General features: G+C 38.4%; 1 protein-coding gene across 1 annotated transcript in view; it reads right to left on the bottom strand.

Annotated features, from left to right (window-relative positions):
• SATB2 (SATB homeobox 2) overlaps nucleotides 1-23,907 on the bottom strand; it is a 187,840-nt gene that overhangs the window by 111,782 nt on the left and 52,151 nt on the right. The window contains exons 4-5 of the mRNA XM_060152381.1: nucleotides 3,543-3,669; nucleotides 2,317-2,440 (exon numbers count right to left, since the gene is read on the bottom strand). Coding sequence (XP_060008364.1) covers nucleotides 2,317-2,440; nucleotides 3,543-3,669 — 251 coding nt within the window. The remainder of the gene's footprint in view (nucleotides 1-2,316; nucleotides 2,441-3,542; nucleotides 3,670-23,907) is intronic.

Here is a 23,907-nt window from a genome sequence, read left to right as displayed (position 1 = left end):
TAGCTTTGGAGAAGCAGGTGGCAGGAGAAAGATTATGATGCGGGATGACTGAAAATATTTCACATGAGAGGTGACAAAAGTCTAAACAAGGCAATGGCACAAAGGAGGAAGATTTTAGATACAGCGGTGGTAGAATCCATTATATCTAATATGAGAGTAACAGCAACTAGCTGCTTGGGCAACTAGGTGGGCAAGCAATGAGAACAGAAAATGGGGGAGAAAAGAGGATTTTTACAGCAGGGGTAAAGATGTTCTCATTTGAATCTCAAGACAACCCTGCAAATTATGTGACATGTGTGGATACAATCATGCCCAGTTTACAGACGAGTTTAATGAGGCTCTGAGAGTGGAGGGGCTTGCCCAGGATCACACATTCAACATAAAAGAACTGAGATTCAGGAATTCCCTGGAGGTACAGTGGTTAGGACTCAGCGCTTTCATTGCCGGGGCCCGGGTTCAATCCCACAAGCCACGTGGTATGGCCAAAAAAACAAACAAAAAAATTACTGAGATGAGAGCTCAGGGTGCTCAGCCCCTAATGTGGGTTCTTTCCACTCAGGCTGTCCCTCTAGCCACATTTTATAGTTATAACCAAACCTAATAATCACAATAGATCAATTCTGACCAAATTCCCATAGGCCTCAAAAGCCCTGGATAAAATTCTGAATTGGTGATATTGTTAGGAGCTTGTCCACTTCTAGGCAAAGCCCAATTTGAATTTCAAGTAAATCCAAGAGAAAATTAATTGTGACTAATCGTAAAATTTAGGAGAAATGATTGAAATTTTTTTCCCTAAATTGTCCTTTATCCAGTCCCTGTATATGATCAGAATAATTCAAAATATTTATTTTTAGAACTTCATAAGCAATCACATTGGAATAAATCAAAATTCTAGCAACAAGCTTTAGCACCTATGGACATACCTACAGGTAGGTATTGAAATGGCCTATGTGAAAGCTGTAAGCACAAAAGTAGGGATGTAACTGATGGTGTCCCCTTCAATCTACCACTGAGGTACATGCCGTCCTGAATTTCTGGAAGCAAAAATATTAATAGCAGGCTTTGTCTCAGAGGATCTAAATTCTAAAACACCCTCCAAGACGCATATAAAAATTATTCAGTTCACACCAATAATATCATGTCTCAGGAACAACAGCTGGTACTATTTATGGAGTATCACTGTATGCGATGTACCAGGCCAAGAATTTATGTGATTTATCTCATTACTCCTCATTATATGACTTAGAACTATTACTCTCCTGGTTTTACATACAAAGAAACAGGCTTATAAAGATGAGGTCACAAAAGCTTGTAAGCCAGGACACGAATCCAGATCTGACTGATTCCACAATGCAAGCTCTTAACCACTAGGCTTCTTGCTTCCCCCAAAGACTATTATCCTGGAACATAGCTCAGGACACATCAAGTTTCTATGGTTCTTGTCATCTTCCCTTGAATTTGACAGACATGTAGTCAGTCTACTGTCTTAAATCAAGTGTAGCAACTCACACCAGAAAATGGATTTCCATTCATGGCTTTAGATAATGTTAACCTGAGTTCATTTCACAGCAGTTTTAAGCCACTCCCCATAGCCACCAAAATATTATCTTATTAGAAAAAGTGGGGCCTTCACCCATGAACACAAATGGAACCGCGAGCCCTTTCTTCTGCTGTTCCTCCCTTTGATCCTCTCAATCTCTTATTTTTGTAGCTTGTTTTAGTTTATGATCAGTTCAGTGGAAACAGAGTTATCACTTTTTCTCGTGGTGCATTTTCATGTGGTGAACTCACTCCCAAATCTCTACAAGCGTGTATGATGCAAAGATCATCGCTCTCTGCTAGACCTAGAAAAGGCTCAATAAACAAATAAAAACAAATTAAGATGGGTTTGGCATGGCTGACCCATTTCATTGACCAAGTAACACAGTGATTTGAAGCCTGAGCTTTGGCAAGGGAGGTCTCAGCTGGGGTTGCAACCTGCCACTTAACCAGCTCAGTAAGCTTAGGCAGGTAAAGTGCTTCTCTGAGCCTTGTTTTCTTGATCTATAAAATGGAGACACTGATATCTACCTCCTACGACATATGTAAGAAGTTAAAGACTGTGAGTGTAAAATGTTTTAATGTGACTCCCACTATATCAGAGCTCTCAATAAGTGATAAGTTCTCCTCTACAAAAAAAAAGCACCACAACCTCCATATTTTTTTCCACCTAAGATGTAGTGTGAATATAAAATAAAAAACAGCTGTCTGAGCAGGTGTGCCCCTCCTGCCAGACAGCCCACCCTTGGCTTCTTCATTTCTCCTGAAGACACTGACCTGGGAGAGAGGGCATTCTTTGGCTAATGTGCTCTGGTTCATCTCTTTGAGCAGTTCCTTTAAGGCATTGCGGACCGTGGCGTGGTTCCACTGCTCCGCAGGCAAGTCTTCCAACTTCGAACAACTGGAAAACACAGCAAGAATGAATGACATGCAAACCCTTAAATGCAGAGTACAGCGGTCACCCCTGGGTCCTGTGAAGCATTAGGAGAACCACCAAAGAACAGGGTTGAATGTGGGCCCAAAATGAGGGAAAGGAAGCAAAACTGCTTCTCTAGGACCTTGACAGAGCCCACCACGGTCTCTTTCAGTTGGTTCTCACACTAGCCTGAGAAAACCGGTCACTTCGGATATGAAGAGATGCCAATTTTTTAAAATAGGATTTCTCCAATCTACTGATAGAAATGGCATGACAGTGTGATTATAAACTTCCACAATTTAAACTTAATTATTGGACATTCCTAAGGTTAAATGTAAACAAACGCTTCATCAAATTTGAAGGTCTACCCTTCACCCTCATAGAACAATCCAGAGATGTCACTTCGCTAACAAAAAACTAACGAAAAGACATTAAAGCATTCCTAGACAAGGACAGGAATGGTGGGTCCCTATTAAAGTGTAAATTCTCCAAAAGGGGTAGATTCAAAACCTTTACAGTAAAGGACAATATTCATTAATTCACGTGAGCTGCTGGCACTTTACAGTACAAGACTCTGCAGAGAAACTCTAGATTCTTTAGAGCATAATTTGTTCTGCATGCTGTATCTGAAAAAAAGAAATCATCCCCAGAACTTCTGCAGGCCACCAGAGAGGAAAGCAAGAGGCGTCCAGTACCAGCAGCTTCTTGGTAAGCAGGCTACAAGGGCACCAAACACAAGCCTGAAACAGCAGAGGTGTTTATTCTTCAAATATTATGTGCTAAGCATTTAACCAGAGGACTCATTAAATTAGGGGCTGTGGAAAGTTCCCCTTTAAAGGCTGCAGATTTTTAATGATTTATCAAGCTTCCCCTAGGTTACCACTTCACTGCTTCTGAAAACAAAACATAAAACAGTTGGAATGTGGACTATAAAGATGCCTGGTGACGGCCCCCCCTTCTTTTTTTTTTTCATTTCATCCCATGTCTAGAAATTAACAAAGACAGGATGAGCTGATCTCGGTAGCGACTCTATGATCAACGGAGCAGCTCTGAGAGTTAGGAAGGGCAGATGTTCAGAGACACCCACCTTTGTAATTGGATTTTCAACGTCACAACGTGATAGACATCTTGCAGCATGTCGGCCACTGTCGCATCGGGTGCATCTGTCACATAACTGAGGGGGAGAGGGTTCCACCTCCCAAGCTTGATTATTCCTGCACAGGGAAGAAAAACATAATAAACACATATCTGCTATTTATTAAACCCTCCCATTGTTTGTTCAATGTTAGGAAGGTCATCCAATAGTCAACATTCAAGGCCCACTCAGAGATATTTTACAACCCAGTGCAATAGACTCTTTCTTTCTGGCTGACAATTGAGTTAACTATACAGGAAGATGAGAATGAAAGGATGAGGTTTAATCATGGACAATCAGTTTTTTTATGTTTTCCTCTTTCTTAAATTACTTAGAAAACCATACGGTTACTTCCTTCCCCCAAAGTCTTGTTTCACAGTCTAACTTAAGACTGATGCTAAATATACCGAACTGCTGATTTCATAGACAAAAAAAAAAAAGCAAGGCTTAAGTAAATATAAGATTCGGTTTTGAATTGTACAAGAAAATTCCTGTGTGTGGGCTCAGCACACACACAGTCACATCCTGGTTGTGGTGTGAACCCCAGTGCGAATAGCATCTGGAGCTGAAGAAGCAGTGAGAGTTCACTTCCAGATTCACATTTCACGAGGCACAGGGCTTGTTTGCCATAGCACAATGATTGACCACAGATCAGAAATAGCAGAGATGCTTTCAACTTCCTTTTTTTTTCTTTTTTAATTCCTCAGTTCTTTTTACAGTGACAGTGGTACCCTTTCCCTGCGGGTTTCCTGCTACATATGGTAAACACTCGTGACAATGGAGAGAGAATAAAAATCCTGGTCAAACTTGGGCAGGCTCATGGGACAGCTTCAGCAACACGTGGTGAAAATGCTAAGTTATTCACAAGATGGACCCATCTAATCTGGTGCACAGGGCGCATATAACATAGATGAAGAAAAATAAAGAGAAGCCCATTTCACAAACAACACAGTAACAAACATTTTATTTGTATGCTGTGAAAAATCCAATGGTCCCCAGGATATCAAAAATTGTCCCATATCCAAAACAGCTATGTTTTAGTGATAGAAGAGAAACAGCATTTTTATTTTTATTTTTGACAATGCAGGTGAGTCCAACTACACTGTTCTTTCAAAAAATATATTTTATCACCAAAGAGACAGAACACCTGTATACACAAGTGAACTTTTAAAAGCTTCACAAAATGCTGCTTTACAGCTATGGGCCGAAATTTCAATAATAGGAAATGAACTTTCTGGTCAGGGCACACGTCCTGTCCAAGATGAAATCAATGAATGCGCAATGCTTGACATAATGCTTGAAAACAGGGAATAAACAGAACAAAAATATTAAAATGATGCACTGTTTCAGTATTAAGATTTAACAATCTGGTGCTGAATATGCTGCAGTATAAATAGTGCCTGGACTCAGATCCAGTAAAGTAACACAGCTCTCATTCATAGTACCGTATGTCTCCAGTTCTGGCTCCTTAAGTCATATTTCACTTGCCAAGAAAAGCTGTTTTCTTGTGGGGATAGTTTTCCTAACATTCTCTCTCATGACAATGAAAAGTGCACAGCACACAGCATGTAGTAGTCATGAAAATGAACATCCAGGGCCCACTGGACAGCCATCCAGGAGAGGCTGGGTCTGCTTCATTGCTTCCTTTACTCCTTCTGACATGTGAAAGTACTAAAAAGATACCATGTAACATGTCTAACACAGTTCCTTCTTTTAAAAAATCACTCCACAATTTTAATCCCCTTAAAACATCATTATCGTGATAGCCCATAAGTTGAGTATAAACTGACCATCTTCTAAAGATGATATTATAAGAGATTAGATGGAGAAAAAAATGAAGTCAGCAATTGCACACTATCATAGGCAAGTAGAAGAAGCCAATTTTGTGGGTCATTTTGGTTACTAAGAATATGAAGGTAGCATGAAGCAAATGAATCCTGTAAACTTTAATGCATAACTCTAGAGGCAATTCATCCATGCTGTTGTGTGTGTCATTGTTCATTCCTTTTTACTGTTGAGGAGTGTTTCGCTGTAAGTTTATACCACAATGCAGCCAGAGACAACAGAATATCTCTGAATGATTTCACTTATATAAAATACAAGAACAGGCAAGACTCATCTATGAGAAGTCAGAATGCGGCTACCTCCAGACAGCAGGGGACATAAAGGGGATTTTCTAGTCTTGGCTGGTGGTTGCACGGGTATGAAAATTGTCAAAATCCATGTAACCGAACACTTAATATGCATATATTTTATTGTATGTAAATTATACCTCAATTTAAAAAAAGGTGGAGGGGGAAGAATCTCTACAGGAAATGACAGACAAGTCACTCTACTGAAAATAGTAATCTCCATTTAGATAAATTCTCTCCCCACCTTGATGAGCTGGAAGGAGACTTGTTTGGGCTGGAATTAGACACATACAGGTGTCTTCACAACACTTAATGCCTCCACAGAGAGCAGCTGCTACAGGGTGGTTTCTACATGTTGGAAGAGAGCTGCTGACACGTGCTATTTTCAGACAATGGGAAGTGCGTGTGCTTTTTCTTTTTCGCACCATATTGACTAACCTGCACCTAGAAGTCATGCTCTTTGCTCAACTACCTACCAGAGTCTGCAGGAACCAGATCTGGTAGGACAGTGATGTCCAGAGGCTGCTCTCCTCCAGCCTGGCAGGGACTTGGAGTAACTCTTTTTAATAAGCCTTTCCTCCAAATAAGGTCTCTGTCTAAAGTATTAATAACCCTCTTCGGAAATACAGTCCTCCTTCCCTGATATAAAATAGACAAAAATATTTCTTGGGCTGGTGTCAAGTGTTAATTGAGGAAATCAAAATGCGAAGCAGTAGACCATAGTGACAAAGAATTCCGGCTTCCAAGTCAAATTGCCTCTGTTCATATCCTGCCTCCTCCACCTACTAACCATGTAACTGTAGCAAGTTACTGAATTTCTCTATGCCTCAGTCCTCTCATGTGTAAAATGGAACAACAGAAGTACTGACCTCATAGGAATATTGTGCAGATTGAATGCAGAGCCCTTAGTACAGAGCCTGGATATCATTAATCCCAACAATTAAACATTTACAGTAATTATTCAGACATCTTTTAATGCTCCCTAAAAGAAAGATACAGTCAATTTATTTCAAAAATATTTACTCAGGGATGACTTCAATATCATTTAATCTTTAATTTAGTCAAGTGCCTATAAAAGGCCCTCATTATTTTAAATCACAAAGGAAGACTGTACATCAATCACTCGCTCTTCTTAGTAGCCTGTAAAGTCATACGGGTTCAAGTGTGAGGCACTTCAGAAGCAAAGACTGGAAAAGATCTTGGTTCCAAGTCTGGAAGGCCTCAGATGCCCAACTCAGTAACGCACCGTATGGGTCAAAGGTCAGGAGCAAGGCCTGGAGTCAGGGGTGAGTCCATGCCCAGCCTCCTCTGCTTGTCAGCTGCAAGATTTGGGGCAAGTTATTTAGTTGGTCTCTCTAAGGCTTGGTTTCCATTACCTGTAAGATGGGAATAAGAACAGTGCCTACTCTTTAGGGTTGCCATGAGGCTTAAAATGAGAATCAGAATGTAGCAGTGGGATGGCACACAATAAGTGCTCAGTAAAAGTTAGGGGAAAATAGATCTTTGAAAGTTATTGGGTGTAGATGTAACACCATCAAAGCTTTAGGATGATTAACCTATACTGGAATTCAGGTGGATTAAAAAAGGGAAGCATTCTGAGGGGAGAAAAAAAAGAGCTGAAATAATCCAAATAGGTATATCTAACAACTATAACAGCCTCTTCCTGGCTCCCTCTAAGGAGGGATACAGACCCCAAGAAATGCTTCAGTACAGTGAAGGCGAACAAAGAAGGAAGAGAGGTTATGTTCCCACTGGGGATATCTGACTCGCAGTGCTGGAGAAATCTCAATAAAAACAGCATAACTATAAGTATACAGAATTATTTCTAATGCTTACACTCCATGAGTAGGTTTTATAGCCCCAATCCAAAATATGAGGAAAATTAATGATGATTAGATAGTACTTTACACACACACACACACACACACACACACACACACACACACACACACACACTCAAGCCCAGCCAGGCACACAGTACATGCTCAATAAATGGCAATTCCCAATTCTTCTCTGAATATATATCACACTCTCACTCTGTCTGGAGTACTGATCCCATGCATTCACTTCTAGAAATCATACACATTCTTCAAATTCTGCACCAAGAATAATTCCAACTCTCATCAACCCAGCCTGAAGTAATTCCTTTCTCTATGCAGCTGCACAGTAAATACTCTTGGTTAGTTTGTGTATCTTAGAAGGAGCTTACTTTATCACAATATCCCTTTATGTTACTTTACAGTTTACAAAGCGTTTTTTTCCAAACTATTAGTTCATCTTCACAAGGAGAGAAGGCGGTCAGTATTACACCTGAAAGTGAGGTGAAGATCAGAGAAGAGTGAGTTTTCAAGGACATCTGTGGGTGACAGCCAGAACCAGGCCCCAGGGCTTCAGCTGACAAGTTTTCTAACTACTGGATCAATATCCTTTCTACTCAGCTCTGCCCGTGTGCCGGTGCCCAATCACACAGTCACACATGGGGCAGGGTCTTGACATTTAATGTCAAACAAAGGAACATATGAGACTAATGAGCAAACAGGTGACAGGGCCTGAAGAGACAGCTTCTCTGGAAAAAAATCTTCTCCCTCAACAGTGCCATTTCAGACATAAACATTGTTTCCCACGTCATCTTCCCTATTTCCAAAGAATTTATCATCTGTGAACATTTACAAAATGCCTGGCGCTGAGGATTATTAAAGATGCAATTTCAAGGTCTTTGAGTCCCAAATTATGGGCCTTTATTTTGGGGTTGAAATTCATACAAACGTTAACATGACTGAATTGAGCACAATATAAATAAAATTGCTTATATCTAGACAAATCTGTTCACTAAAATACAGAGGACCAATCCACTCTTCCTGTTATGCTTTTAGACCAAATAAAAAAATGCAATTGTAGGTAAATTTCCCATTAGTGACATAAAATTAGGTTGGGAATGGAGGCAAGTTTTGTCTAAAATTAAAAAGATGCAATAATGGAAACCAGTTTTTCACTCTTTCAATGCAGTATTCTGCCAGACTGGATGTATCACAAAGAGAAATATCAATAGCTGTTTGTGTTCATATGTATTTGTTATTTTTATCAGTTTATAGCCTCTCTCAAAGAAACCAAATACTCTTCTCAGTAGATGCATAATTCACATGCATCATTCATATCATTTGTACCTCTAACTATGTGAAAACAAGAGTGGTGACAATACACGTTACAGTTCATCAATATTTGATTCAAGTTTTTAGAAAGTCGATCACTTCTGAGTGATAAATAAAATGTGCCGATAATACAATATAAGCAATAAAACATCACAAGGTTTGTATTAAGCATTAATCATCATTCATTTAACAAATTTTTCTTTTGTGTCTCCAGGCATAAGTCACTAAGATGCAAAGATAACCCAGTACACACTATCCCTGTAATTATGGAGCTCACAACTGAGTAGAGAAGCTTATTATTGCTAAACACATAGCTAAGTGAAACCATTCTTAAAATAAACCAAAATGATAGTTTTATCCCCTGTACCTCAAATACAAGAAATACTTATTTCATGAAGGCCTGCAACAGATCACCTATAAAGTACAAGAGAACAGCTCTCACGGTTTGTGGTAGCATACAGATAGATGCTGATAAAATAGGTATATGTTGGGTATATTGTAGGATAAAGCCCACAAATTATCTGTGAGACAGATATAGGAAACCAGCAAGATATCAGCAGTATTCCTGCAGAACAGCTCAATGAATAATTTTCTTTTATTCCAGGTGCATTTTAACATTAACTTTCAAAGCAAAATGAAAACTCAGCCTGGGAAAAAAATGAGACATTAGCTTTAATATCTAAAGGCTTGGGTTTATACATTTCATTAACTCCCTGAAAAGATCTCAGCAAAAGAGTATCAATAAAAAAAATCCCAGTCTCAGAGTAACTAAGCCTTGGGGCTTCTGGTTAGCGGTATTATTTCCACAATACACCAACTGCTGATGAGGCCCCTTTTAAAAATAGGAGAACTCATGACATTGATCGCATCTGTTTATCCTCCTCAGAGTGGTCGTGTCCCTATGCTATAGCGTGTAATTTTCTGTTGTTCAGCTATGCTTTGTTAAAGAAATTAAAAACTGTCCTATATAATAAGAACATAGAATTATTTATCCATAAATCAGTTCACAGGAAATCACTACCCAGCAGTATATAATAACTCAGCCTGTGTTTCTAACCTGTGGCCTGACTGTGGTATGTCGTCAAACTGTAGCAGCATAAGGACGTAAATTGTAGTTATTATTGTGAAACCTGTGGTAGGAATGACTTTTCAATGAGGAAAGAGAAAAAAGGCAAAACAAAAATGGTTTTTGAAGTGTACATATTTTCCTCTTTTAATCCACAGCTTAGCAGTACCCCAGTACAATTTACTGAAACTCCTACATATTCAGTTTTTATTTTAAAGACTATCTATATTTCAAATGTCTTGTATTGAGGGAAAAGTAAATGGTAAATGAAATAGCATTCTTCCAGCATTTTACGTTATTCAAGTACCATTATAACTTACACAAATTAATGAAACCTCAAAACATACTTGTCTGGGAACCTACAATACACTTAATCCTGTATTTATAATAATACAAAAGAAAACACCGGACCAAAACAGAAGATTTGACAATTCAGAATAAATACTGAGGCTGTACTGGTTAAATGAATTTATCTAAAAATACACACACACACACACACACACACACACACACACACAAACACACAGAGAAAGCTCTACCTGCAGTAATTTGGGTATTAGTGACAAACACAAATAAGGTAGGTTTCTACTCTTTAGGACATTAACTTTAATCTTAAATCATATCTGTATCAGGAGAATTGATCATAAGGAATATTATTGGCCTTGAAAAACTGAAATATGAATTTTAGAGCACTTTCAGAATAAACTATAGTGATACACAGCTGTCTGCCAATCTTTTCTTGAGCTGACTACCCCCTTGTGCTACAAAAATGTTCTACTTAAAAAAATACATACAGTACCATTTGATGCCTTGTAACTCTATACATGGTTTTTACATTTTGCAGCATAAAGATTTTTGTCTCATGTAATAGATGCTGCTTCACATTTGGGAAACGTTATGTTATAACCCTTACTTTTATTAGATTATTTAATATAAGCACTAAGTAACTAGACTAAATTAATAAAGACCCTATTGAAAAAAAAAGAGAGAACAAAATTATTCCACAAATTAAATAAAACTTTCTGAAGTTGGTATTTTAGAAACCTTTATTTAATTTTCAGAATTCCGATTCTTCTGAAAAACAGCCAAAATATTGTTCAGGATATGAAAAAAATATGGTTGGTGTTTAGTTATTTATTTCATAAGAGTGCCATTTAAAACTATTACATGGGGGAATAGGACAAATGAGAAAGAAAAGCGTTATGAGAAATTATTTGTGATCAGTTCTAAGCTTCTGCCACTGCTTAAAAACTATTTCATCTGGTATATATTTTCTTATTATTGTTCTCAGTTTAATCATTATCTGAAAGAGTTTAGAATTAAATGATTAATTTTGGCAGGTAACACAAACAAACTTCTCCTCCTTTCAACTCAGAAATACATTTGCATAAAGAGATTTTCCTCTAGCATTTGTCCCCCTAAAGTATCTTCAATAATCAAAGACACAGGGGAAAATGTATACTCTTTTAAACATGCTTTGCTATATTCTAGCAGATGCTATTCATAACTTAGGTTTAGCCACTGTTTCTGCATCCTCTGGGGTAAGAAGTATGCACTGAAGATCTAAAAATACAGTTATGCATGAATATTTCCCATCTTAATTAATTACATGTATTTTTTTCAGATGGAAGCTCAAAAGTGGCAACAAATTTTCCCTAAGGACCCAGCTTTCCAGGTACCTTGTCACTGGGCTCAACACCCTTGGAAATTCTATCAACTGCATGCTCCCAATTATATATTGCAGAATTGTCCTTCAGGCATATTCTGTTTCCTATAATTTAAGGTTATATAATATCTGATCTTAAGGGCAATATTATGAGGGCATGTCGATTATCAAAGAAAATGCTGCCATATAATATGAAGGCAGAAGTATACTCATTTATGTTGTACATTTATTCATGTTCCAACTAACCTAATTTCACAGTAATTTGTTAAGAAACTACAAAACATGGGAGCAAATACAGCTATAATGATTACAAAATGGCAACTGCTATTAATTTGGAGGGGTTTTGTTTTGTTTAAATTCTTGGGAGTTTCCTTTAAGAACATTTTAATAATTTTTACTTTCAGTACATCTTCACATATACTCTACTATTAAATCTAAAAATGTACATGGTTTGCAGGTTTCAGATATTTTACATTCAAAGAAGTTTTGATAGTTCCTTGATTTCCATTTTCTTGGAAATGTATTTAGAAGCGGCAAACCAAACTTTTAAATATAGCACTACCATTTTAACGGCTATACTAAAGAAGCGAAAGGCCCAATACATATGAGGTATGCTCTCATTAGATAAAGGTTTCTTGAAGTGAATAAAAGGTAGATCTATAGTCACAACATACAGTGATGAATGATGACAGTGGTCTATTTGAGCCCCCTAAAATATTCAGCCATGTCAGAAAAATGCCATATAAACCAATGGGTAACCGAACTGTAGCACAAACTTAACAATTATCCCTGACAGGATGTCTAGTTATCCCATGGTAGATGGGCTGAACAGTTTCAGATGATCTGGAGGGTAGGGGAAGGTCAGAAATGGATTTTTTTTCCTCCCCATTCCCAGGAATTTGCAGTTTAGTAAAGACTAAACTGTCCTGTTGAGAGTGGTCATATTAAGTGAATGGCTAAAGCATTCAAGATCGAGTTTATCCCTAGAGCAGTTGTGGGCCCCACCCGGACTTGTGGAACAGGAGCTCCAGAGTAGATCTTTGGAGATGCTGAGGATGAGCCAGGTTTGGGAAGCACTGCCCAAGCGTCTAGTAAAAATGAGAACCTGAGCAAGGAGCAGATCAATCCACTGATTCTCCTCAAAAGAAGGGCAGGAAACCAAGAGATTCCCAGATTCCGTTTTTCCAGCTCACCAGCAAATACCCTCGCTACTGTCAAGGAGGATAAGCAAAGAGAAAGGAGAAAGTTCTGGCACGTGAGAAGGAAAATAGAGTTAGGAGTGCATTGTAACACAGTTACAGACCTCCTTAAGCTTGTGGGATATGGCATGGGGAGAATAGGTGACAGCAGAAGAAAAGGGTTTCCTGTATAGGCATAAACTCCAGGAACTCTTTACCTTATTTAGATTATATGCTGCCAGAAGGCAAGGGCCGTGTCAGTTTAACTGTTCATACAACCCTAGCTACAGGCCCATAAGCATGAGGATGCCTAAAATACAGTGTGTGCATGACCGTCATGAAACAAGAAAGCCACTCTGTCTGAAAGAGCAGCAGACTGGGAATCAGGATACCCAGGTCTCGTGTTGGATCTGAACCTCGTTGGCTGTAGCTCTGCACCTATGGGGAACTCACTTAACCTCTCTGGGCACCTATTTTCTCTTCTATAAAATGGGGATTTAAAAGCAAAACCAGAATAAAACCACCACCAACAAAAATTCCCCTGCCTGACTCACAAAATGGTAATTATAATAAAATAACATGAGCTAAATGGCGCTGAAAATTATAAAGTGCTGCATAAACATACGCTGGCATTCATGAATTGTAAGTTAACATAAAAGAGGTAAGCATTACATTTTTTACAATGTTTTTACTTAAGCAAAAATGTGAATCTTCTAAAATGTCACTGGCCAACATGGCAAGTCACCTGACATAGTCAAAAGAGCCTGGGCTTGGAAATTGTTCTCTCAGTGACTGGGGCAGGTCACTTAATTTCTTTGAGCAGGAAATCTTACCATCTTTAGGAGTGGCTGCAATCTGAGAGGGATGTCAGGAACTGCATCTCACCCCTGCCCTCTGATGCAAAGCATCCCAGAGATCCTCTGTACTTGTAAATACTTATTGTCTCGATTCCTCACTAGACTGTAAGCACAGTTCCTGGCAGACGGTGGAGGCACAAAGATATGAGAGGGACGGAGGAAGGAAGGGAGGGAGAAAGGGAGGAAGGAGGGAAGAAAGAGGGAGGAAGGGAGGAAGGAAGGGAGGGAGGGAAGGAGAGAGGGGAAGGGAGGGAGGAAGGGAGGAGGAGGGAGGGAGGAGGGAGGGGGGCCCGGCCACTCTGCCAATGGCCAATGGGCAGCACTAGCTCACCTGGCAGGTTCAACTGATGTTTCCTATCCGGACTCCATCCCTAGCATCCTGTTAACCCTCAACAGGTAGAAAATTGAGCCCTCACACTCTTGGCACCCTGGACATCCAGGAAGACCAGATATTCTAGACAGCTGTTGAAGCCACGGAGAAAGGCCTGAGGGATTGAAACCCTCAAACCAAATCTTCTCAAGGAATCCACCCCACCCACAGAGACTTACTGATGATCTCCCCCTCACAGCTCTGACACTCTTAAGTCAAAACACTGCCCGAATACTTTGGGGACCAATAATGGTGGCTTTGATTACTAGCATTTAAAAAACACATTAAGACTTCAAAACTGTGAAAATAAACTCAACATTGAACTGGTAGATTGATTTTTCTTTCATTAAAATTCTACTTTTCTATAAAAAAATTTAAAAATGGCAAGCACCCAGCTCTTTGTTTCTCAAGGAGGGCTCATTTTTAAACTTTCAAAGTATAGTAAGCAACTTCTAAATTCAGGATAATTGAAGGTCTGCCAGTTGGTGAGCAAAACAACAATGGCTTTCATATCAACCAAAAAAGGGAACGTGGCTCAATCAGGATTGTTTTTAACTGAATATCATTCTGCCAACTGCACTTCTAACTAAAATAACAAAGCTGCTGCCTACAGACTACTAATGGACTGCTACCTGAATAAATATAATTGTGCTCATCACTTCTTTACATTAAAATTATTAGCTAAGAGTGGCTTTCCCCAGGGATTATTTTATGTGAATGAAAGACAATAACACAATTATTAGAAAAGTAAGTTACACTCAGATCAATTTTGCATTTCCATAGCACAAAATAGAAGAAATATAGTGTTTTATACCTCCACAAATAAGTAATTTCCTCTCCTTAAAGATATATTTGTATATGAACTAAGCCCCTAGCATAACCCACATAAGTAAATAAATCTAATTCATTCAGGAAGTATTCTGAAAATTAAGAGCAAGGTACTGAAATTTCAAAATTATCTAATTATAAATACTAAGAAATTCCCTAGGAATCACTGATACACAAGATCCTCAAAATGTAAACAGACTTATTTTTATTCAGGGCATTAAAAAATAAAAACTGGTAAGGAAGACAAGGAGAAGACAGGGATTATATGAGACCTAATACTGTAAATTTCTGTTGTGTTCCATTAGAAAAAAGGCTGGAAAGAAGCCCACAGGGGCTGTGATATCAAGCGGACTTTTAATTCAATTATTCTTGAAACATCTTGAGTGGTGTTTCGTTTTGATTCTATCAAGCCACCATCACCTTCCCACCTCTAACAGGAAGGAAAAATCACAAATCTTAAAAACATCGTCAGGTCACTAAGTCAAATGTAAAAAAAAAAAAAAAAAATCAGTTTATTTCATTTTTTGTTATTTTATTTTGTTGTTTTAACATATATATTCTACAATATATGGGAGGAGTACAGAAAATATTCACTACAAGAAGACTGATTTTCTTCATGTCTACTCTTTCATATATTGATGAGCAGCATGTACCTTCAGGGGCCCAAATTTTCCTTTTATGCTCACTTTAGCTGTTCAACAGTATATTATATTCACTTTATAATGATCCAGCAATAAACTGGGTGTTTATTTTATGCTTATCGTGGTATTGCTATGTTGCTATACTAGAAGAAAGCAGTTAACCAAGTTATCCAATATCACAGTAAAATTATTTCACACCGGAAACAAAGAATAAGTTATTAAATTTTAAGTTCTGATAAAATACTTTTCCATATCATTCACAGTTCATTAAATGTACTTAAGTTAAATGGCCATGGACATTTATTTATCAATTTGTGGTTTTTACACACTTGGAAACATCGCAAAACTAGTTTTAATCAATCAGAGACTATCTCATTCATCTGAGTGCCCTCACCTGATGACTGGCACTTAGTAGAGGCTCAAAAAAACGCTGGCATGGTAATACTGAAACGTGATTACGTTCTAAGAACTATGAGTTCAAAACTGATTGCAAATTTCTTCCCCAATCACATCTATATGACTATTAATTTTAGCATTCAATTTGCATTTTACCAAGTAAAATAAAGAAATTAGAAACAAGAGCTTTGTAATTCTTTTCCCTGCTACTGAATTACCTGATGGTAATTAATTAATTATGCAAAATGTTGGGGTGGGGTGGTGCATGTAATAATGCTTATAATAAATCAGAATAAGAGCCCTAAAAAACAAATTTTTTTATTCATCCATAAACCATTCCATGTGAAGCAAATCCACATAAAGAACTTACTACAGTATTTGGGGCACAGTTACTTCTCTCTCTGGTCTAGTCATGATGATGTAGACTAAGTCAACTATTTAATATGTTGTTTGCTCTTCCACTGGCAAAAAAATAATTTGAGTTACAAAATGACTCCATAGGAGATACTGCTCACATTAAATATGCAGCAATTTTCAAAATGGGCTTGATTTAGATGACTGACAAAGTTGACTCTATTTTCTATAACTCTTTTGCACCCAAATCTGGAGATAGGGCCCCAGTTTTTTTCTTCCTGAACTTCCAGCCCCTGCTTGGTCATGCAAACCTTTTATTCTTCTTTTCCTACAAAATGCAATCATTGCTATCAAAATATTTTCTTACAATCTGCTCTAATAGAGTCATAAGAGATGCTTGAGATTTCCATATTTACTGTCTCAATTATCTTTCTGGAAGATAATTAATGCTTCACCCTGAGGCACTGAAAATAACTGTTGCAATAATCCAAAAATTCAATTGCCCAGAGTGGGTATCCTTAAACAAACATTCATTCTGGCCAATTTAAGGTATTTGCTTTTGCAAATGTAAAGCCTACCGACGTGTTTTACCAAAAAAAAAAAAACAAACAAAAAAACCGACAATAACACTTTGCATTTGGAATGCAGAGGAAAATGACCTTTCAAAGTCATCATAGCACAAAGGGAAGTCACAGTCCCACTGGACTCTGGAAACCCCAAAGTCCTCAGGGAGTAGAAGCCAAATGAGAGTGAAGGAAATCATAAATGCCCAGGTTAGTCTGCTTCATCGACACTGAGAAACTGTCCAAGTAAAACACGGTTATACCCACGGTTATTAGTGAAAATATCACCTCTGTTGTTAACTTATTCCCAGCAAATATATTTCTATTTCAATGGAAAAGGAGATCTGGGTTGACACTAATCAGACCCAACTGGAAGGCCATATTAGCAATTTGGCAGGTGCCAGAGGGCCATACCTAATCTGCATAAAATGGAGCAGATTGCAACCGCCCTCATCTTTTTTATTTTTAAACTGGTTTTTGAAGCCGAGCATACATAAAATCTCAGAGGGAGAGACAAGGAGATGGTAGTGCATACATTTTCTTTCATGCCTTTATTTTCATTCTTTTTGTGCAAAACCATCTTCCTGAATGGCTATTTACTAAAACAAAGATAACAAAATAAAAGGTGCTAGGCAAAGGAGTGGGCAGGGATCACAAATGCTTAAAAAAAAAAAAAAGTCATATCTTGTAATAGATCTTCACATCCTCTACAGTATAATTTTTAATCAATCTGAATTTGAATTTAGTGTTTTTATATTTTGTAAAGACGTGCTAAATGGAAATATACCCTGAATGAGGGAAACAAGCTGCAGCTAGCAGAGATTCCAAGACTAATCATTATTTATAAACCTATGATCTGTCTAACAGAGAAAAACATTATATTAAGTATCACCATTATCATCTCAACACTGGCTTCTGCTGCTCGTAGAATAATTTAAAATGACAGTGCTCGTTATAGCCCAAGAACTTATAATCTAAGTCATTCAGTTCAAGCCTGGGTGACTCTGAAAAATAACTCAGCAATAATGAATGATGAGTAATGTAAGCCACACAAGATCTAGAAAAGAAGAATAAACTCACAAAGGTAAGTATATCAAATAATTTTTTTTAAATGGAGTTAATATAGACATGGGTGTCCCAAGAGAGAGCCATCATGGAAGAATTTGGTTTCTGCTGTTTTAGAAAGACATGTAGAAGGTGCTTAGCAGGGTGCTGAGGAGCCCAAGGATGTTACAAGAAAAATGGCTCCACTTCAAAGAAGCCACATCTTAAGTACACTCCATACCTCAACAAGATGGTGGAATTAAGGTCAAGAAATGAAGAATCAGGGGCTTCCCTGGTGGCACAGTGGTTAAGAATCCGCCTGCCAATGCAAGGGACACGGCTTTGAGCCTTCGTCCAAGAAGATACCACATGCCACATAACAACTAAGCCCATGAGCCACAACTACTGAGCCTGCACTCTAGAGCCCACGAGCCACAACTACTGAAGCCCGCCCACCTAGAGCCCGTGCTCCGCAACAAGAGAAGCCTGCACACCGCAACGAAGAGCAGCCCCCGCTCACTGCAACTAGAGAAAGCCCATGCACAGCAACGAAGACCCAAAGCAGCCAAAAATAAATAAATAAAAATTTAATTAAAAAAGGAATGAAGAATCACTGGTGGTTTTGAGGGGGAATGTAAAAGGATCCTGAAGTTGCTTCACGGGGCAGTGAGAAGCCACTGGAGAGCACCAAGAAATGATGGAGAAATACCAATCTATCAAAATCAACAAAAGGCAGGTACAAGCTTTCCTAGAGCTACAGAATCTAGGTCATAGGAGACTGCTGCATAACCCGGGCCATACAGAACTAAACAAGACTGCTGCAGTCTAAAGGAAAAAGGAGGATGAATGCTGGCAACCTTGGAAGGAATGATGGGATCTGAAGACAGGCAAAAGAGAAAGGCAGGTGTGCTATCAAGTTAGAAGTACTGGATTAGAATCAGAAGACCAAGTCATTTACCCCTCTGTACCTCTCCATCTCCTCCCCTGTAAACAAGATCATAATGGCCTCCATCTCAAGAGTTGTTGAGAGCATTCAATGAAGCAATATGAATTCAGGTTCTCTGTAAATTCTAAACTGCTAACCAAATGTAAGCTGCCATTGTTGTTGACATTATCAAGAGTAAGCAGGATGACAAAGAGTTTAAAATGACTGATTTCTGGGCTTCCCTGGGGGTGCAGTGGTTGAGAGTATGCCTGCCGACGCAGGGGACGTGGGTTCGTGCCCCGGTCCAGGAAGATCCCACATGCCGCGGAGCGGCTGGGCCCGTGAGCCAGCGCGTCCAGAGCCTGTGCTCTGCAACGGGAGAGGCCAGAACAGTGAGAGGCCCGCGTACCGCAAAAAAAAAAAAAAAGACGGATTTCTTGTTTAGAATCCCAGAGGAAGGAGGACAGTATTTTCTCTGACCATGAGTGACAGTGAAACTCCTAAAGAGCCAAGTAAATGTTCTAACAAATTGAATTTGAAGTGGTGAATAGTCAATCTTTGAACTTTTAAAAACAAAGATCTAAAAAAGATTTAACCAAGTGAAAAAAATTCATGTTTGACCAGATCAAGACAGTATAACTATGGACCCATGGGAGTGGAGGTCATTTTGTAATTTCCTGTGATAGAGGACAAAATTCCAGGTGGTTGCAAAGAACCCACATATATAAGTCCTTACTATGAGCTGAACACTTTCTCACTGTATTAACTTTCACAAAAATCCTATGACATAGATATGAGAGGCTCCATTTTAGATTAAGCTAAATAACTTGCCTAACATCACAAAGATGTTAAGTGGCAGAGACTGGAAGCCAGGTGTGCCTGATGCCATGGCCGATATTTTTTCCCCATATCATGGCACCTCTTACGCTTTGAAGAACTCCTGCTTAGCCTTTGAAATCCAACTCCAACACTACCTCCAGATGGAACAGCCCTTTTCCTATTCCCCCCCAAGATAATCTCACTATGCTGGTATTTATTCATGAGGTAAATTACTAAACAGTTCATGTAAAATCCCCTTTCCCCATTAAACTGTAGGCCACTCCATGGAGTTTCATCCTGGCCATCCTTGCAGCTGTAGCACTGAGCCAAGCACCTGGCATAAAACAGACACCCCATAAATATGTACTGAATGAATCAATGGAATTTAAAGACTCCAAATTCCCACTAAGTAACTTGATCTCAAGTCCTTTTTTATCAATCACCCTTATTCGTTGATTGAGGGCCAACTATGAGTCAGGGAGAATTGCTCTAGATGTCCTACATCAATACACTCATACATTGTATCATTTAATCCTCAAATTATTCCCATAAAGTAAGAATTATCCCCATTTTACAGATTAATAGTAGCAGGAAAAGATTAAGCAGCTTGCTATAGGCACATAGCTTCTAATAATAATATCATGAATTAAGTGCCTATTTTGTGGGAAGCACAGTGCTAGGATTTATTACCTCCTTTGATCTTCTCAACAAACCGATAAGGTAGATGTTATCATCACATTTTGCAGATGAGAACACCAGAGGACAAAAAGGTTACGTAGTTTCCAAAGATTATACAGCTAACAAACAGCATAACTACTATTTAAACTCAAGTTTTTAATGACTCCAAAGCCCACATTCTTTCCATTATATCAAGATCCTTTCTACTATATTATGTTACCTAAATCTTTCTATTTTAAATACTTATGATAAGCACTTGAGAGAAAATAAATCCCTAATGGAGTATTGAAACCTAAATTGCTCACATTTAATAAATGGGTCAGTTAGACTTAAAAATAATATATTTATGCAGCAAAAGGTGGTACAGGGATGTAGGCCTAATTCAATGAACTGAATCAGCTGTATTTTGTTGGACCAAAATAACATATATCATTTTTGAACATAAAAAGCTTTGTAATATTAATATTCTCTTCCAAATTCAGCATTAAATTTTTTCATTCAATTGTTTTAACATTTCTGGAGTGTTTACCCAGGTATTAGAGGTACACGGTAGTGAACAAGATAGGCATGGTGCCTACACTCATGAAACTTAAGAGTCTACTAGATCTAACCAATAAACAAAGGCAAAATGAAAAATTCAACAAGTGCTAAGCACAAAATAATAGGATGCTACGAGAAAGAATAATCAGATAGGGAAAACGGCTCAAGGAATGAAAAGGAAAGTTTTCACTAAAATGTGGTGAAAACAGGGTAGTGAGCAAAAGTGGGCGAAAGAATGTATACACGGTCATGAAGCAGGAAAGATGTGGCCTAGGCTTACTTAAAGAAGGCCCGTGTGGCTGAGAGCAGAAATGGGGAGAGTAAGTGCTTAAGGATGGAGGCCAAGACAGCCAGAGCTTTGCAGGTCACAGCCAAGTGTTTGAATTTTAGTCTAAATCAAACAGAAAACCAGGAAGGGTTTTGGGCAGATGAATGGCATTATTCAGTTTTTGTATTTAAGCTATGACTCTGGCAGGCTGGGGTGGAGGGAGTGTTGTGTTGAGGTCCTGAACTAAAGTGGCTCAGGAGTGAAAGGCAGAGAAGCCAGTTTGGAGGCTGTTGCAACATGCTAGGTGAGAAGGGATGGTCAACTGGATGAGGTGGAAGCAGTGGAACTGAAGATGATTAAACATTTACAAAACTTCTTACCCAGTATCACTGAGCTCCTTGACATTGAAAACAAACACAAACGCAGATGACAAAAAACATCAATCATACTGAGAACATGAAGAAGTTTCATAGGTCCTGGTAATATTCTATTTCCTAAGCAGAGTGGTGAATACAAGGGTACTTGTCTTACTATTTACTCTTTAGTGTTAAACATGTACATGACATATTCTTGTGTGAGTGTGCCGTATTTCATAATAAAACATTTAAATATTATGAATGCCATGCATTTTAAATGACTGCTATACCTTAGAATACTCAGATATAGCTGTCTTGTAATTGCAGGCATGCTTTATAAATTCTTCAGTTTGACCCTTAAATCAGGACAATAAAGCCCTTCACCAGCCCGAATTCTACTTATTTTCTAACTCCAGGTTAACTATAATGACGAGAAACTCATTAAGTTTTAAGTTAAATTTAAAGCCTGAAGTCTGACAATTTAACATCTTAAATATCACTGAAAATTAATCATGAATTTGTCACCTGGGAATATAGTCGAGAATTTTTAAAAGTATTGAACATTACTCCAATTAGTCATAAACATAGAAGGACATCAAATACAAAGATATTTATTAAAGAGTTATCTGCAAAAACGAAAAACTCTAAACAACCTAAATGCCTAAAACAAACGGGATGGTTAAGTAAATTATGGTATAACCCACACCATCAACCATTAGGAAATCATTAAAAATTAATGCCACGGAAAATGTTTGCTATATTAAGTATATACAGATATAGTCCTGTGCCTATGAGGAGGGAAAGGAAAAGAAACTAAAAGGGATGTAGAAATCTTTAACTTTATCAGCAAAATTTTTAAGATAAGAAATATCTTGGACCACAGGTGATATCAAAGGGCAATTTTACTTTATCCTTCCCACTGTTTTGTATTTTTCAAACTTCCTACAATGGATGAATTTATTACTGTTAAAATTCTGTGCTTTCCTTGCAAATCATTAAGCAAAACAACCTACACACGAAAGGAAGCTATCTGCATTCAGAAATCTCTGTTCTTTTATAAATTCTAGACTATTTTCAGATGAGAAATCGTCCAATTTAGAAACCTTTAGATAGAAACATGAACAGTTCCGATGTTGCCTAAAAGGATATTAAGGAAGAAAGCCTGATATTCAAAGTGGCTGCATAGGAACACCAACAAATTAAATGAATCTGGTCAGTTAGCAGAAATTAACTCCTCTCCTAGTCTTCATCCTCTATGCAGCCAACATCTACACGGTGCCTCCTGGGATGGCAGGACACCAAACCACAGGGGACACAGAAGTCAGAAAACAATGTCTGTCAACAAGGGGCTTCTTATCACCTGGCTGGAGAAACAATAGGTAAGGCAAGGACACCAGGGACAAATCAGCAAGTAAATGATCCCTGGACAGATGCCCAGTGAGGGAAAGAAGGGCCCCTAAGCGCTGGATGAGTAAGACTTCCCCGTTGGAAATACTAAAGAGGATTACCAAACAGGACAAGCAGCCAATGCCTATTCAGTGAAAGCAATGGTAACACCATGACAAGGAAGGAGATAAGAACTTCTCAAAGGCTAGCACTCCCAACTCCTGACATGGACCTGCTCGCTCTGACTTAGCTCACTTCCCTTTGTGGGCGGCTTAAAGAATGATTATTATGTTAACAGATAGAAGATAAAATATAAGTGGCAGCTCTAATTGACATAACCCATAACTCTCAGTTAATGGTTACTTACCTTAATTAAAATAGTGCACATTATTTAGAAGAAAGTTTTAAAATACCACGGTAAAGAGCAATACAGGGTATAAAATGGCTCAGTATAATTTTGGGTAAAACCACAAAAGAAATCTATGCCAGTTAAGCCAGAGATTATTCATTTACCATGTATACTTAGCATAAAGAAAGTATACTCATTTAAGAAAATACAAACACTGTGAATAGTGCTTTAATGATATGTGGGTCTTTTTAGGCCCCCAGAATTTTAAATAACATTTATAAAAACATTGCGTTAAATTAAAAGACATTTCAAATAAAATCATGCAAATCCCAAACAAGTAATTTTTTTTTTTTTTTTTTTTTTTTTTTTTTCCGGTACGTGGGTCTCTCACTGCTGTGGCCTCTCCCGTTGCGGAGCACAGGCTCCGGACGCGCAGGCTCAGCGGCTATGGCTCACGGGCCTAGACGCTCTGCAGCATGTGGGATCTTCCCGGACCGGGGCAAGAACCCGTGTCCCCTGCATCGGCAGGCAGACTCTCAACCACTGCGCCACCAGGGAAGCCCCCAAACAAGTAATTTTTTAAAAGGCAATTTGGCATTCTTTATTTTTGCCTTCAAAGTATTACATTACTTCGATTAGAATACCGGACTACCCATTTTTTCCCCTTTTTGGTATGCCCTTAAAATAACTGTGATGCTCCCATAGCTAAGAGTTTTAAACTTGTAAATAACCCCTCCCAGAAGCCTAAATCT

Source organism: Lagenorhynchus albirostris, chromosome 6 (genome assembly GCF_949774975.1).
Source record: "Lagenorhynchus albirostris chromosome 6, mLagAlb1.1, whole genome shotgun sequence".
NCBI lineage: Eukaryota > Metazoa > Chordata > Mammalia > Artiodactyla > Delphinidae > Lagenorhynchus > Lagenorhynchus albirostris.
The sequence above is the reverse complement of the archived record's forward strand: the minus strand, read 5'-3'. Positions and strand labels throughout refer to the sequence as shown.